General features: G+C 35.0%; 2 protein-coding genes across 2 annotated transcripts in view; one reads left to right on the top strand and one right to left on the bottom strand.

Moving 5' to 3' along the window:
• LOC111498274 overlaps positions 1-3,666 on the bottom strand; it is a 6,255-nt gene extending 2,589 nt beyond the window's left edge. Inside the window, exons 1-2 of the mRNA XM_023149383.1 lie at positions 3,246-3,666; positions 2,547-2,677 (exon numbers count right to left, since the gene is read on the bottom strand). Coding sequence (XP_023005151.1) covers positions 2,547-2,677; positions 3,246-3,459 — 345 coding nt within the window. The 5' untranslated portion in view covers positions 3,460-3,666. The remainder of the gene's footprint in view (positions 1-2,546; positions 2,678-3,245) is intronic.
• A 2,765-nt stretch (positions 3,667-6,431) lies between these two features.
• LOC111498272 (replication protein A 70 kDa DNA-binding subunit A) lies at positions 6,432-11,052 on the top strand. The gene is made up of 2 exons (XM_023149379.1): positions 6,432-6,934; positions 8,397-11,052. The coding sequence occupies exons 1-2, from the start codon at positions 6,639-6,641 to the stop codon at positions 10,672-10,674; spliced, it is 2,574 nt and encodes an 857-aa protein (XP_023005147.1). The 5' UTR covers positions 6,432-6,638; the 3' UTR covers positions 10,675-11,052.
• The last annotated feature ends 2,991 nt before the right edge of the window (positions 11,053-14,043 follow it).

Below are 14,043 nucleotides of genomic sequence, written 5' to 3'. Positions count from 1 at the left end.
TTTTTTTTTTTTTTTTTTTTTTTTTTTTTTTTTTTTTTTTTTTTTTTTTTTTTTAGTTTCTAAGAAACAAAGAATTTATTGAATAAATGAACTTACAAAAGGGAAGACCCAAGGAATCCGTAAGTTACAAGAAGACTCCAATTGGCTAATTATTACAAAAGGAATTGGAAAGAGTGCTCCAAGAAGAAGGGACCAAGATAATAATATCCCAAATTTACTGCCTATAAACACCTTGGAAAATTCTACATTTCCAATTTCTTTCTATCCAAAACTCACAAACCCAAAAAACTGTTTTACCTGCATTCAACCAGCACTTTTATCTTCTGATTTAGGTTTTGATGGCAAAGCAATGGATCTAGGATTAACAAGTAGAACATGAAAGGATCGTATTGATCCCAAAAGTGACCTGCCTCCACCAAACATAAAGAGTATGGGCATCTTAAGAAGAGGAACCCACCAATTCATTAGCCCTTTTAAACAGCTTGCACTAGTTAAGGCATAAAGCCAAACCAGGATTTCTACACAGGACTCTATCACCAGTATTAAGATCCCCATAAGCTATTACTCACCCAAAAGAACAACAATGTAAAGGGGAAAAGGGATCAAGTAATGATCCTTCTAGATTGTCTTATACAGAGAGAAGTAAAGCAGCACACCAATAGTCAGAAAATTGACTCTCACTGATAGGCTTCCCAGAACTCTTCAGATTCCAGACTAAATCGTTCTCACCTTGACAGCCACAAAAACCAAATAACTTAGAAAGAAGTTTTGAAGATCCTCAATTTCTTTATAAGATTTCAACTTGACAACTCTAAAGAAAATGGCTTAAGTCCTCAGACACCTTCCTCAATAGAAGACACCATTGTAGCCTCAAAAGAAGGAGGAATGCTTTAGAATCCAATCCATAGTATTAACACCCATGTAAGACCTACCACAAAAAGAATTCAGCCTTCTTTGGCATATTAAACTTCCAAAATGAGGAGAATAAACGGGGGTGAAGGGGCAACAATTCCACGAGTGGTTAAAGAAAGAACTACAGGAGAACTCTTATGAAGGATCAGCCAACAAGGAATATCCCGACTCCTAGGCCAAATAAGGATATTATCCAACAAAGAGATTAAAGTAGCAACATTTGTAGCCTTTCTATAAGACTATGGCCAACAAAAGCCAAAGTTGAAAGAGGAAGAAGAGGCCATGGATGAAATGATAAAAGATATAAGGCACAACTAGGAGGACTGATGATAAAGGCGAAGGAACACAAGATGGAGGGGTCTATCACCCACCCAATAATCATCCAAGAAAAAGTTACTCAAGCCCTCCCCAACAAGACAATTAACGAATTTAGAAAGGAGGGAAAGCCCAAAGAGGTAGATTCCTTAGATTTCTGGAAATGCCTTTAAGCTTTTGACCCGCCCAATTGAAAGCACAAGGGCCACATTGATACTGAGCATACACCACGAGAGTTTGATTCCATAGAAAATTGCCATGACCATTTAGCTAGCAGTGCCTCATTATGTAATCTAAAGTTACTTAGACCCAACCCTTCTTGATCAATTGACCACGACGCTACCTTCTAGCTAATACGGTGAGCACCCCTCCCTCATCAACTTTTTCCAACAGAAAATATTTTAGTTTTCTCAAGGCTCTTGCTACCAAAGACAGGAATGTTAAACACAAACAAAAGTAAATCAGGATCCCACTAAGCACAAACACTAAATAAAAACTCATCCTCCCTCCCATAGAGAAAACGGTTATTTTCCAAGAAGTAAGTCACCTTGGATAGTTGAGAATCAATAAAGAAATAATATGTGTCTGTGTATTAAAAATATTTTTAGAAAATTATATTTATTGCATGTATCTTTGTGGTGTCCATGTTTTAATTTTTTAAAATGATATGTAACTATGTTATTGTTGTGTCATATCTATGTACCATGCTAGTGTAAATACTTCATAGTTGCCCAAAAAGGATTATTTTAAAAGCCGCTAAAGGAAAAGATTGCATATTATTGAACAATAAATATTGCAAAATAAGATGTAAAGCAGAGGTCACTCTTGAATTCAAGAAGAAAGTATCAAGGCAAACCATACATAAAAATCTATCAGAACAATTGATGAGTAAGTACAAATAAATAAACAAACAGAGATGCCACAATATAAAACATGTAAAACTGCATTTCAGATATTGATGAAAAAACAAACTCCCATTGATTGTTTTAAGATATTCAATAGATGATGATATCATGCGGAAAGAGACAGGTGAATAATAAATATTCCCCTCCAAATGCCATTGATGCAATAAAGATGAGTAATTACAAAAAGAACAAAGGAGCTACAGCTGATTCTAAAGGTAAACTAATCTGAACGTGGCATGAAAAGAAAAACAAATTCTTCAACACTGTTAGAATTTCATGTTATCTTATGATGTCTGAAGATATCAATACGTGATAGCCACTGGGCCAATGGTATAAGATAAGTATTAAGAAGCATATTGAGGGGGGAATGCCAAAGAGAAACATAGTTGAGAATAAATCATTGTAATTTTTAACCTTGAACACTGAAGCCCAATAGTAATCATATCGGCATCTAAACTTATTTCTTTCATATGGGTAGAAAACATTCTTGGCTTTATAATTCAGTAGTCCAAGTTCACAAACCTTGGATGACCTAAGGTCCACACCTGCAAAAAGAAAAAATCACTCAGAAAAGAAAGCATTGCGTACAGGGTTTAGCATTAATCGAAATACTAACAAATGAGAGCTGATAGCACTTAAACCCCCAATTTATAATGAACCAAAGTTCTTAACTCTGAGCAATTTCTAATACTTTCCCTAATCAAGAAGAGAATGAAGTGCTTTCATAATACTGCGTACCTGATATGTGGCCATTGATATCTCACTTAGTTTTTAGCCTATCCAGAAAATGGAGTCAATTCTAAGCTAAGTTTGTACACATATTACTCCATCCGCAAACATAGTAACGAGATCGTTGTTTACAAAAGAAAGGATTATTCTATTCGTAGTCACTAGGTCCACATGAAGATAACTAGATCAGCCTTGTTACAGTTACAAATCATCCTGGGACTATAAACACATAGATGATTGAACCTACAATTTCAATATCAGATAGTCTCAAACTCAGTATTCAGCAGCGCGTCTTTATCACTTATAAAACCAAAAATATCAAACTCGATTTCGGAACGAACTAAAAGAGAAGGTGCATAAGAAAAAAAAAAAAAAAAAACTTACTGCTGGAAACAATCTTGCACTGAGAACGCAAAGAAATTGGACTAGTAATTGACGAATTGGCGACAAAAACAGCAACTAAACTCAAAGATACAGTCACAAGAAAGAATGAAACTACTGGAATCAAAAGCACGGCACACCATCGCATAGTTACAGCTAGATAACCCCTCTTCGTCGTCCTCTCAGACGTAGAGACCTCATCGTCCTCAGAATCCATTAGAATACTGAAATTGCAGGATAATCACTCTGATTCGATGATGAGCAGCACGAAGTTCAAGGATTTGAGGAGACGAAATCTCCGGCCACCGGAAACATCTATCCGGTGATCGGAGTCCCTTTGACCAGAGGGATAGAAGAAATTTTATTTTGCTGTGGAGAGACGAAACGATCGACTTTCTTTTTTATTTTTTATTTTTTACTTTCTGCTTGTGTTGGAATATTACAAGGTATTTATAGTGTGCCCAAAGCCACGTGGCCTCTTAAACTTTCGGACCATAAGCTTTTCTTTTAAATTTAAATATTGAGAAAAAAAAATTAATAGACTTTAATAACTATTTAATTTTTTACTTTTTTTTTTTAATTTTATTGTTTTAAAATTATCTATCTTAAATAAAATATTAAAATTTACTATTAATTATTTAAATGATCTAAATGACCAAATTTAATGTACAAATAATCTAAAAATTGGTACACGAAACAAAATATTGTCTCTTACAAACACGATTAAATATAATATGTTTTAATAAATTTACATTAAAAAAAAAACTTAATTGTAATTATATTATTGTTTTTTAAATCTTTTTAATATTTAGATTTATTATTGAATTAAAATTTTAACATTTTTCGACCCAAAATTTAATGCAAAATTATTATTTTAACATTTTTTTTAAGATTATAATGTTTTAATAATAAATAAATAAATAATATCCATGGTTAATTTCATGACATGTTTGACTTTTGTCATTTTGTTGTCGTTTGACGAACACCGCCACATCTCCTCGAAGTGTCGTTTGAACAACACCCAAATACGACAGCTAATAACAAAAACCCATATTTAGAACGACTTTTTTTTGTATGTGTTATAATGAGTTTGTTTCAAATTTGAGAAATGAACGACCAAAAGTTGATTTCGAGCGTTTGTTCTAGCGTTACTCAGATGAATCACGATCCTTGCTTATTATAAGGAATCACATCCCTCACTCGTTCCAAAACTACACATGGAACCTCATAGACATTAATTATTAAGTTTATGGTAAAGTGTCAACGCCTAGCGAAGAGACCCAAATTACTCAAAGATGCAAACCGCACTCCCGAAGGCTCTGAAGTCGAGTTGAGGAGTATATCGACTATTGAGACGAAAAAAATCCCATGTGCAACTCGATATAAGATTCAAATCAATATTCCCACTAAAAGTATGTAACCTAACTCGAGCTCAGTTTGACGTTGCTTTTCCGTTTAGCACTTACTCGACATGGCTCCTAGTCTTGGATTTAAAGATGTCCATGTAACTTATGGAGTCCACTTCGAATAACCTGAAATAATGATCATATGTATTTTGTATTTATTTGTTGTTGTGTTGGTTAATAATAATTAAAGAAAAACGAAAAACGAAAACGCAGCTGCTGTAAAGGAGGATGAGGGGCAATGGACGCGTAGGCTGGAGGCGTGGGAATGATGAAGGGTTTGCTAGATGGTGTGGAAGCGAATTCGGGACTTGATTAGGCTTTAAAAAGAAGAAAAAAACGACTTGCTAGATGGTGTGAGAAACTATTTTGGCTCCCGGTTTGTCTTGTTCGACTCCTTTTGACCTGTCCTATCAAAATTGGTATATACTTATATTGAAATTGGTAAAATATAGGTCTAATAGGAAGGAATTGTGTTGGAATACCTATTAAACGTACATTAAGGAGAAAAAGAGTTCAAAACCAAGTAAGTAGCATATCGATTTTTGAACTAGTTCTTAATTTGTTTTACAACATGTGAGTATGTTGTTTACCTTATTAAGTGCTTAGTATATTAAAATGAGCTTCGATGATATTGAATGTGATTGTTGCCTTTGATGTAAGCATGATATAAATGATTACTAGAATGTTCTATGTGTTGAACATGATAAATGTATGAAAGCATACCGTAAATGTGAGTATGTTATGCATGTTAATGGAAAGGTTATGACTCTAGGATATGCTGGTTGGTTGTTGAGTTGTGGCTTATTTATATGAGTATGATAGTCTACTAATTCCCGCGGAGTTCCTGGTCAACGCGCTGTGTGCTAAGTCAGGGAGCATGAGTACTCTTAACCGTTGGTATATGAGATAAACAGGCTGCCAGAGAAATTAGTAGACGGGTCGTATTTGACCGAGAGCGAGTCTTACATACGAGTCCGAAAATTCTAGATAAGCATATCAAAAGAGAGTCAGTAACCTAAGCTGGAGGTAGCTGAGGTACCTCATTAATGAACAGATTACTCTAGTAAGAGAAACTATGAGTCAATGACGAATAAAACTTAAAAACACGTGGAAAGATTAGTTATGAACTCATGAATGATAAGATACATGGGTAATCTAATTACTCATCAAAATTATTTTTAACTTTTATTTACAGATTTAGATGATGCAGGCCAACGGAGGACGAGACCAGCAGGCTATAGGCTACTGAGAATCCATGCCTGGGTCTGCTTATGCTTTATGGTTTTAAATGTTTAGGGTTTAGGGTCAGTACTCCATACTGTCGGGCAGCGAAGCTTACACTTGTTCACTAATTATGACGGTTCGCCACGACCTTTTTCCTCCTCCCTTTTATGCTCACTCGTAGGGTCCGGACCCCTACAAAGGGTGTCTTGGATAGGGACCTCATCCCCGCTCTGTTCTGTGCACATCTCTAACTAATTTTTTTTATTTAGTTTAACGAGATTTCAAATTTTCAACATCTCGAACGAGTGATATGCCAAAGTTCATACTCGAGAAATGGGGTATAAATATTATTTTTTTTATTTAATGTATATTTCTACGTTTATGTTTTTATATTTATAAATAATTTTTTTAATGTTAAAGTATTATTTTTAAAAACGTAAAATTTGAAATAGACACGTGGAATCACGATGGAGATGCGTGTTGTGGAAGCTGGAGGGACACAATTGTAATTGTAATAAAAAGGCAAAGCCCTTCCTCACACCATTACTAGAATTCGCGTTTTCCCTCGCAAATTCATGGCGCTTCCCACCTTATTTTTAGGGTTTTAAATTTCTGAAACTGATTCTCTATTATTCTCCCCATTATTCGTCGATTCGATTCAAAATTCTCGGATTCAGTTTCATTTGCATTTGGATTGAAGTTTCATCTTCTGAGGACGCACTAAATTCTTCGTTAGGGTGTTCGATTTGCGTTACCATTTCTTGAAATGGCAGCGTCAATGGCGCAGTTTAAGCTGACGGAAGGAGCAGTGATGATGATATGCAAGAGGGAATCGACCGCAGAGACGTTCCAGCCGGTTGTGCAAGTAATTGACTTGAAATTGGTTAACACTGCGCAACAATCGGGCAGCGAGAGATACAGATTGTTGCTTTCTGATGGAACACATTACCAGCAAGGAATGTTGGGGACTCAGCTGAATGGATTGGTGAAGTCTGGGAAGTTGCAGAAAGGTTCCATAGTTCAACTGAAGCAATATGTTTGTAACCCCGTTCAAGAACGCCTGTAAGTCTTCATTTGAACTGAACCAGTTAATTTCGATATTTTTTTGCTTTGGACAGAATATAGTTTGGAATTGATGTCGAATGTTAAAGGTAGGCGCCAGATGAAGAATTTGATTTCCTTTTTAGGAGTCTCGACTCGTTACCATCCAAAATAGTTACCCTTGTGAGCTATTTGTTTAATTTCGTAGAACAACCATCGAGACAAGATAATGAAAGGATAATTTATTGAATAGCCTTCCATGAGTTTCAACTGTATCACTGATCAAGATCTTCCTTGGTTTGCAAAGAAAACACGGGATTTAAAACGTTAAGCATGGAATGGAGCGGTCACCTGTCTTGACAAAACTTTATTCCCAATCCACTTCCTTGCTTGAGCAATGACCCTTGTCCATTTTCTTGAATTTAACCACAGTAGATCAAGTGCCTCTTGATGAACCTGCTATGAATTTTGCAAGTAGATCAACCATATTGCATGCTTGCCATTAGTACCATGACTATTTTTTCCAACCTTCATAATTATCTCCCTACGTCCATTTTGAAAGAAAGCTATGTTTCTATTTTAAGCATCTAACTTAATTGAGTCTAGCTAGATGATGATGAACTCAGCACAACCTTACAACGTAATTTTGGCTGGTTTGGGTTGGGTGGGGTTATCGGGTCATTTATCTTAATATTGTTTTAAAATATAATGGATACGATGATACTTTGATGATCTATTTACCTATTTTCATGATTGGATTGAAAATAGTTGTCCATGTCACATTTTATTTCTTAGAAAAATAATCCTCCAATGACGTGTACCAATTGCTCTATAAAGGTTATTGTTATTTTTTTGTTTCTTGGGTATTGGCGTTATGCTAAAAAACCACTTAAACTTATTATAAGTTTCCTGGCAATGAACTGATCTTCCATATTGACCTCTTTGTTGTTTCATGTTCGTGCAATTAGCTATTATTGCTCTGTTCAGCTTTACACGTGTTTCTCCTCTAGCCTTTGACTGTCATAGTCCTTTTTGCCCTTTATCATGTTATTTTGTGCATGAGTGTGCATATGCGCATGTTCTAGTGAGTGAGTTGATAAAGGCAATGAGGCATTCTGATTTATCCTCCTGTTGTTTGTTGATGTCTAATTGTGTTGAATAATTAATGTACAGTTTGCCTCAAGAGTTCCACGAACATTCCTTATCTTAAGCCTTTAAAGGCTGTTTATTGATGTGAACGGCCTTACAGGTTGTTTATTGATGTGTTTTACAATAGATTGCACGCATCACAGTCATTTTACTGCTTCCTCTTTTAGATCTATCGACTCTGCCTTTGAAGAGATAATTTATTGCATGTAAAAAATTCTCTCTTTTGCGCAGTATTGATGCTATCTTGCTCCTTTATTTTACTTAATTTTTTTCTGGGGTTGGGGGGAGTTATTTTATATGCTCTTTATGACATGTCAATTTCAATTGATCGCAGGATTATAATTGTCATCGAGTTGGACGTGGTAGTGGAAATGTGCGAATTTATTGGTGAACCTGTACCAGCAACGAGATCAGTAACAGGTGCATTTAATGGAAACCCCCAATCCTCTGTGGTGACTTCACCCAGTAGTGGAATAGCTGGTAAAATGAATGTATCTAGTGCATCTTCTGAACTGCCTAAAGTGAATCAATCACATGCATCGCATGTGGGAGCTTATTCAAACACTCCGGAATCTGGAAGATACACTGCATCAATTGCGCCTCCTCTTTACCCTAATAAGACAGATCCTGGAACAAGGTTTAACGGGTCATCTTCTTTAAGTGGGTCATATGGTGATCAGAAAATGGCATATCACAACAATGGATCAGATGATCCAAGGCCACCTCTAAATGCTTATGCTTGTCCTCAGCCAACATATCAGCAGCCACCTTCAATGTACAGCAACAGAGGGTCAGTAGCAAAAAACGAAGCTCCCCCAAGGATAATGCCTATTAATGCTCTGAACCCTTACCAAGGAAGGTGGACAATAAAGGCTCGAGTTACTTCAAAAGGAGAACTTAGACACTACAATAATCCTCGTGGAGATGGGAAAGTGTTTTCATTTGATCTACTTGATGCACACCGTGGAGAAATACGAGTTACGTGTTTCAACATGGTAGCCGACCAGTTTTACAACCAGATTGAACCCGGTAAAGTTTACTTCATTTCTAAAGGAAGCTTGAAACCTGCTCAAAAGAACTTTAACCATCTAAAAAATGACTTTGAAATATTTCTTGAGAGCACATCAACAATCCAACCTTGCTTTGAGGATGACCAATCAATCCCCAAACAGCAGTTCCATTTCCATCAGATTAGTGAGATTGAAGGCATGGACAACAACAGTGTTGTAGATTTAATTGGTGTTGTTACCTCCATTAATCCTTCAACTTCTATAATGAGAAAAAATGGTATCGAGACTCAGAAGAGAACCCTTCAGTTGAAAGATATGTCTGGACGAAGTGTTGAATTGACTCTTTGGGGAAACTTTTGTCAAGCAGAAGGGCAACGATTGCAAAATATGTGCGATTCAGGGATGTTCCCAGTCTTGGCTGTGAAAACTGGTAGGGTGAGTGACTTCAATGGGAAGGCAGTGGGAACCATTTCATCAAGTCAGCTGTCTGTTGAGCCAGATTTTCCTGAGGCTCGTACGCTGAGAGAGTGGTTTGAGAATGAAGGGAGGAGTACTCCGTCTGTGTCTATATCGAGGGAAGTTTCTAGCATAGGCAGGACAGATGTCCGTAAGACCATATCTCAAATAAAAGATGAGAGGTTAGGAACCTCTGAGAAGCCTGATTGGATTACTGTTAGTGCAACCGTTTCATTTATTAAGGTAGACAACTTCTGTTATACAGCATGTCCTATCATGATCGGGGACCGACAATGCAGCAAAAAGGTTACAAATAATGGAGATGGAAAATGGAGATGTGACCGGTGTGATCAGTCTGTTGACGAATGTGATTACAGATACATACTCCAGCTGCAAATACAGGATCATACTGGTTTAACTTGGGTAACTGCATTTCAAGAAGGTGGTGAGGAAATCATGGGCGTACCTGCAAAAAGATTGTATTATTTGAAATACGAAGAGCAAGATGATGAGAAATTTGCAGAAATCATCCGTAAGGTTCTTTTTACAAAATTTATCATGAAGCTGAAAATAAAGGAAGAGACTTTTAGTGATGAACAGAGAGTAAGGTCAACAGTGGTGAAAGCAGAAAGCATTAATTTTTCGACCGAGTCCCGATTTCTTCTAGACTTAATGGAAAAGCTCAGGGCAGAGAACGCCAGTTCTGTTACCCCAAAGACAGAAAGCACCATACATGATCTCGGACTTCGTGGTACCGGGAATGTTGGTGGTGGACAGTTCGTGTCACCCAGTCGAAATATTAGCAATGTTAGCAGCAGAGAATATGTTACACCAAACCTAGGTGTTCAGTATGAGAACCAATACAGCAGTTCTAGGCCTTCTCCATCCATGGTGCATAATTCACACACGTACTGCAACAGCTGCGGGGGCTCTGGTCACAGCTCGATGAACTGCCCGAGTATAACAAGTGCTCCTACACATCCCATTGGAGGGGGAATGTATTCAAATCGATCTTCTGGCCCTTCCGGTGGTGGTGTCTCTGGGGAATGCTTTAAATGCCATCAAACTGGGCATTGGGCCAGGGATTGCCCTGGTTTGGCCGCCGTCCCTCCAGCTTATGGTAACAGTGGCTTCACGGCTAGGTAATGCGTCGTAACGCACAGGCAAGTTTCTAAACTCCCTGAATGCCTTAGTTCTTTAAATTAGAAGAGATGTTGCAGGAGTAGCACCAAAGTGAAATGCTATCTGTTTTGGTGTCTTAATTCCTGAAATCTTCTTGTACAGTGTTGCTTGGAAACTGTGTTTTGCATTTTGGACAATCTGTGTAAGCATAGTTTTGAGTCCACTCATTTCTGTTTGATGACTGCTTTGCCTTTTATATTTGATAAGTTAATGTATCTTTGTAACAATGTTTTAGTTTCCTTTTGCATTTACTTTTATCTCAGCTTCCCTGTGGTATATGTATATGTATAGTTTAGTCATAATATGTTTCTTTGTTTCATCAAAAGCTTAATTCATTTGGGCTATGATCGTTTAGATTTTCAAAAGCCTTTGTGAAGCAATTATCAAAGACTTCCTGTATTAAAATTTTGAAAATGGAACATGAACTAGAAATGGATGGGGTCCTGCATCAGTGTGTGTGTGTCTGGTCGAGTGACGAAGTCGGAAAATTGCAGCGAAGAAAAGAGCAAGGAGCTGGTTCTTTAGACGTGTGGCGGTCACACGAACTTGGTGTATTTCAAATTTTAGCTTAATAAAGTTTAGGTTTTGGACTAGGGCATGGTGCACATTGGCCGGTTCTTCTCTAACGAGTTGGGATGAAGGTGGATCTATGTGTGGGAATGGTCCATTTCCTTGTCTCCGTCTCTCCGCTCCTCAATTGGACCCTCCTATGAACCACTCTCGTCAGTCAAACCGTCCCATTGTCAACTCGACAATCTTTGTGGTCACCTTTGCTCGGACAAAAGTATCTTGTCACATCAACAAATTTTATCTTTGTTGCACATAGAGGTACGAGGTAAAAATAAATTACATACGAAAGGAAACACGAAAGGAAACGAACAACTTTCTGTATCTTAGATAGCCGACCTAAGACGTTTTGTTGTAATCTTCGTTAATTTTCTCCTTTTATGAACTCTTCTTCTTCATCTTCGTGTTCTCGATTTAAAATCTTCAACCATGTCATTCTTAATCTTCCTCCTTGTGCATGACCCTGCACCATCATCAAACCTAATATCATTCATCCTCCCTCATCCAACACTGTTATAAGCAGTTGTGCACAAAGTGGCTCCATCAAGCGATCCATAAGTTGCAAAAATTATGTAGACATTTAAAAAATGAACGTATTATTTCTAAAATTTCATCTGTATTCACTTTTTATGTGAGAGAGCAAGAGTGTGACTATCTAAGCGACCTAGGATACTCACGTGTGCATCAAATATGAATGGTTAGGATGAGCAATGAAACGAAAATGATCATGCCTTTAAATGGTTGTACTCTCCCTACATTCTTCCGGTTTGCCCTTCAATCCTTTTTTCAACCCTTTGTTAGCTTATCAATCTTGCTACAATTCTCATTACAAAATATATCTCGATTATCGATGAAATTGGAAGAATGTACTGTTCATTTGTTACTTAATCTCTCTCCATCAATTCAAACTCGACGAAATATAAAAAGGGCAATTTTGCTTACATCCTCGTCATTGTCAAACTCAAGGAAAATAAATAACCTATATAATTCAAATCTTTTCATACCTTCAGTCTCACTCAAATACTTGACTCTAAATCTAATTCTACAAACATACAATCTTTAACTAAGCGCATAAAAAACGTTGAATTTAACTTGATACTAAAATAAACACAATTACTTTTTCAGTCATGTCTCAACGAAATCGAGAAAAAGACTGATCACTATCCCGTTGAGTATCTCTCAAGATAACCAAAGTTTGACAATTACCTTCCATGGCATATTTTCCTTTAACATACCCACATTTGTTTCAACTTTGAACTAAAATAATAATAATAATTATAAAAAAGCACGTGTTACACATTTCCTTTGAAATTCACGTTTTATACCACCTTTTCACATGACCTTTTCCATTATTTTAAAATATAAAACGTACAATTTTCTAAAATAATTATAATTTTAGAAAATATATACGGCAACGATATTTGTCTTTTTTTTTTTTTTTAATCCGCATAAATTGCACTTTTGTCCACAAATTGAGTGGCGGAGGATTATTGAGAGCTAATAAATAAAGCCTAAAATTTAATTATTTTCCTTTTTCAAATCCATACAAAATATTTTGAATTTTTAAGAATAAGTGGTGGCAGCTTTTGGGTGGACCACCAAATTCGATAATATCTTTGGAGTAAAAATTCTATTAAAATCTATTAAAATTATTAAATTTAATATTATGGGTCTAACCTAACAACCCAAAATATATATTTAATTCAATAGTTTTAATTTAATTTATAGAATATATATATATATATTATACCGACTTGATTTTTCTATTTTAAATAAAATAATATATACTATAATATGAATTTTTTAATATTTTTTTTTTACAAATTTGAAATATTCATTTTCGTTTCATATATATATATATATATATAGAAATAGTGTGACACGTGGCAGAAAGTAGTAGTTACGTGTCGGCCAGCTAAGAGAGAAACCATCCAACTCAATCCAGTGGAGGAACCTTCGCTTGCTCGTCACTCATGAATATCTCTCTCATAATTTATTTACTTACAAATCAAGTTGTTGGTATTTTGATATATTTTAATTTAATCTAAATCACTTAGGAGTAAGTTACAGTTAATTTAAATAAATTGGATTTTACTGCATAAATTTTAAACTATTTTTTTAAAAACCTTAAGCTATGTTTATTAGTTCAAATTTTATCTATTTAATTGTTTTTAATACGTATTAAATAATATATTTTAGTAATTAATATCTTTCAAATTAATTTGAGTAGTAAATGAATATATATATATATATATATCAGTTAATTTAAAATATATATATATATTTTAAGATGACTAGTTAAAGCTTATAGATATATTTTTAAAAAAAATAAACCAACTTTATTTTGGTTATTTATTTCTAACATCATTAGCTTTGAAGAATATTAATAGACAATAAATAGTGTTAGATGGCGTAAGTCAAATTAATATATGAAATTTCTCATTAAATTGAAAAATAAATTCAATTCAAATTTAATTTAATGAAATTTTCATAAATAATATATATAATAGAATTACTTATATATATCTTATTAAATCAATATGACAATATTTTAACTCTTGAAATTATACCAATATTTTATTTTTTTTTACCCATATGGTACAAATTTAAAATTAATAATATAAATAATATTATTTAAAAATTAAAATCTAAATAGATGTGACCACACACACATATATATATATATATATATATATATATATATATATATATATATATATATATATATATATATATATATATATATATATTATTTTTTTATAATAT

Source organism: Cucurbita maxima, unplaced genomic scaffold (genome assembly GCF_002738345.1).
Source record: "Cucurbita maxima cultivar Rimu unplaced genomic scaffold, Cmax_1.0 Cma_Scf00025, whole genome shotgun sequence".
NCBI lineage: Eukaryota > Viridiplantae > Streptophyta > Magnoliopsida > Cucurbitales > Cucurbitaceae > Cucurbita > Cucurbita maxima.
This window is presented reverse-complemented; position numbering and strand designations above follow the sequence as displayed.

Coding starts and splice junctions, on each gene's coding strand:
- LOC111498272 (XM_023149379.1), top strand. CDS start 6,639: ATGGCAGCGTCAATGGCGCAGTTTAAGCTGACGGAAGGAGCAGTGATG. Junction 6,935..8,396: donor AACCCCGTTCAAGAACGCCT/GTAAGTCTTCAT, acceptor AATTGATCGCAG/GATTATAATTGTCATCGAGT.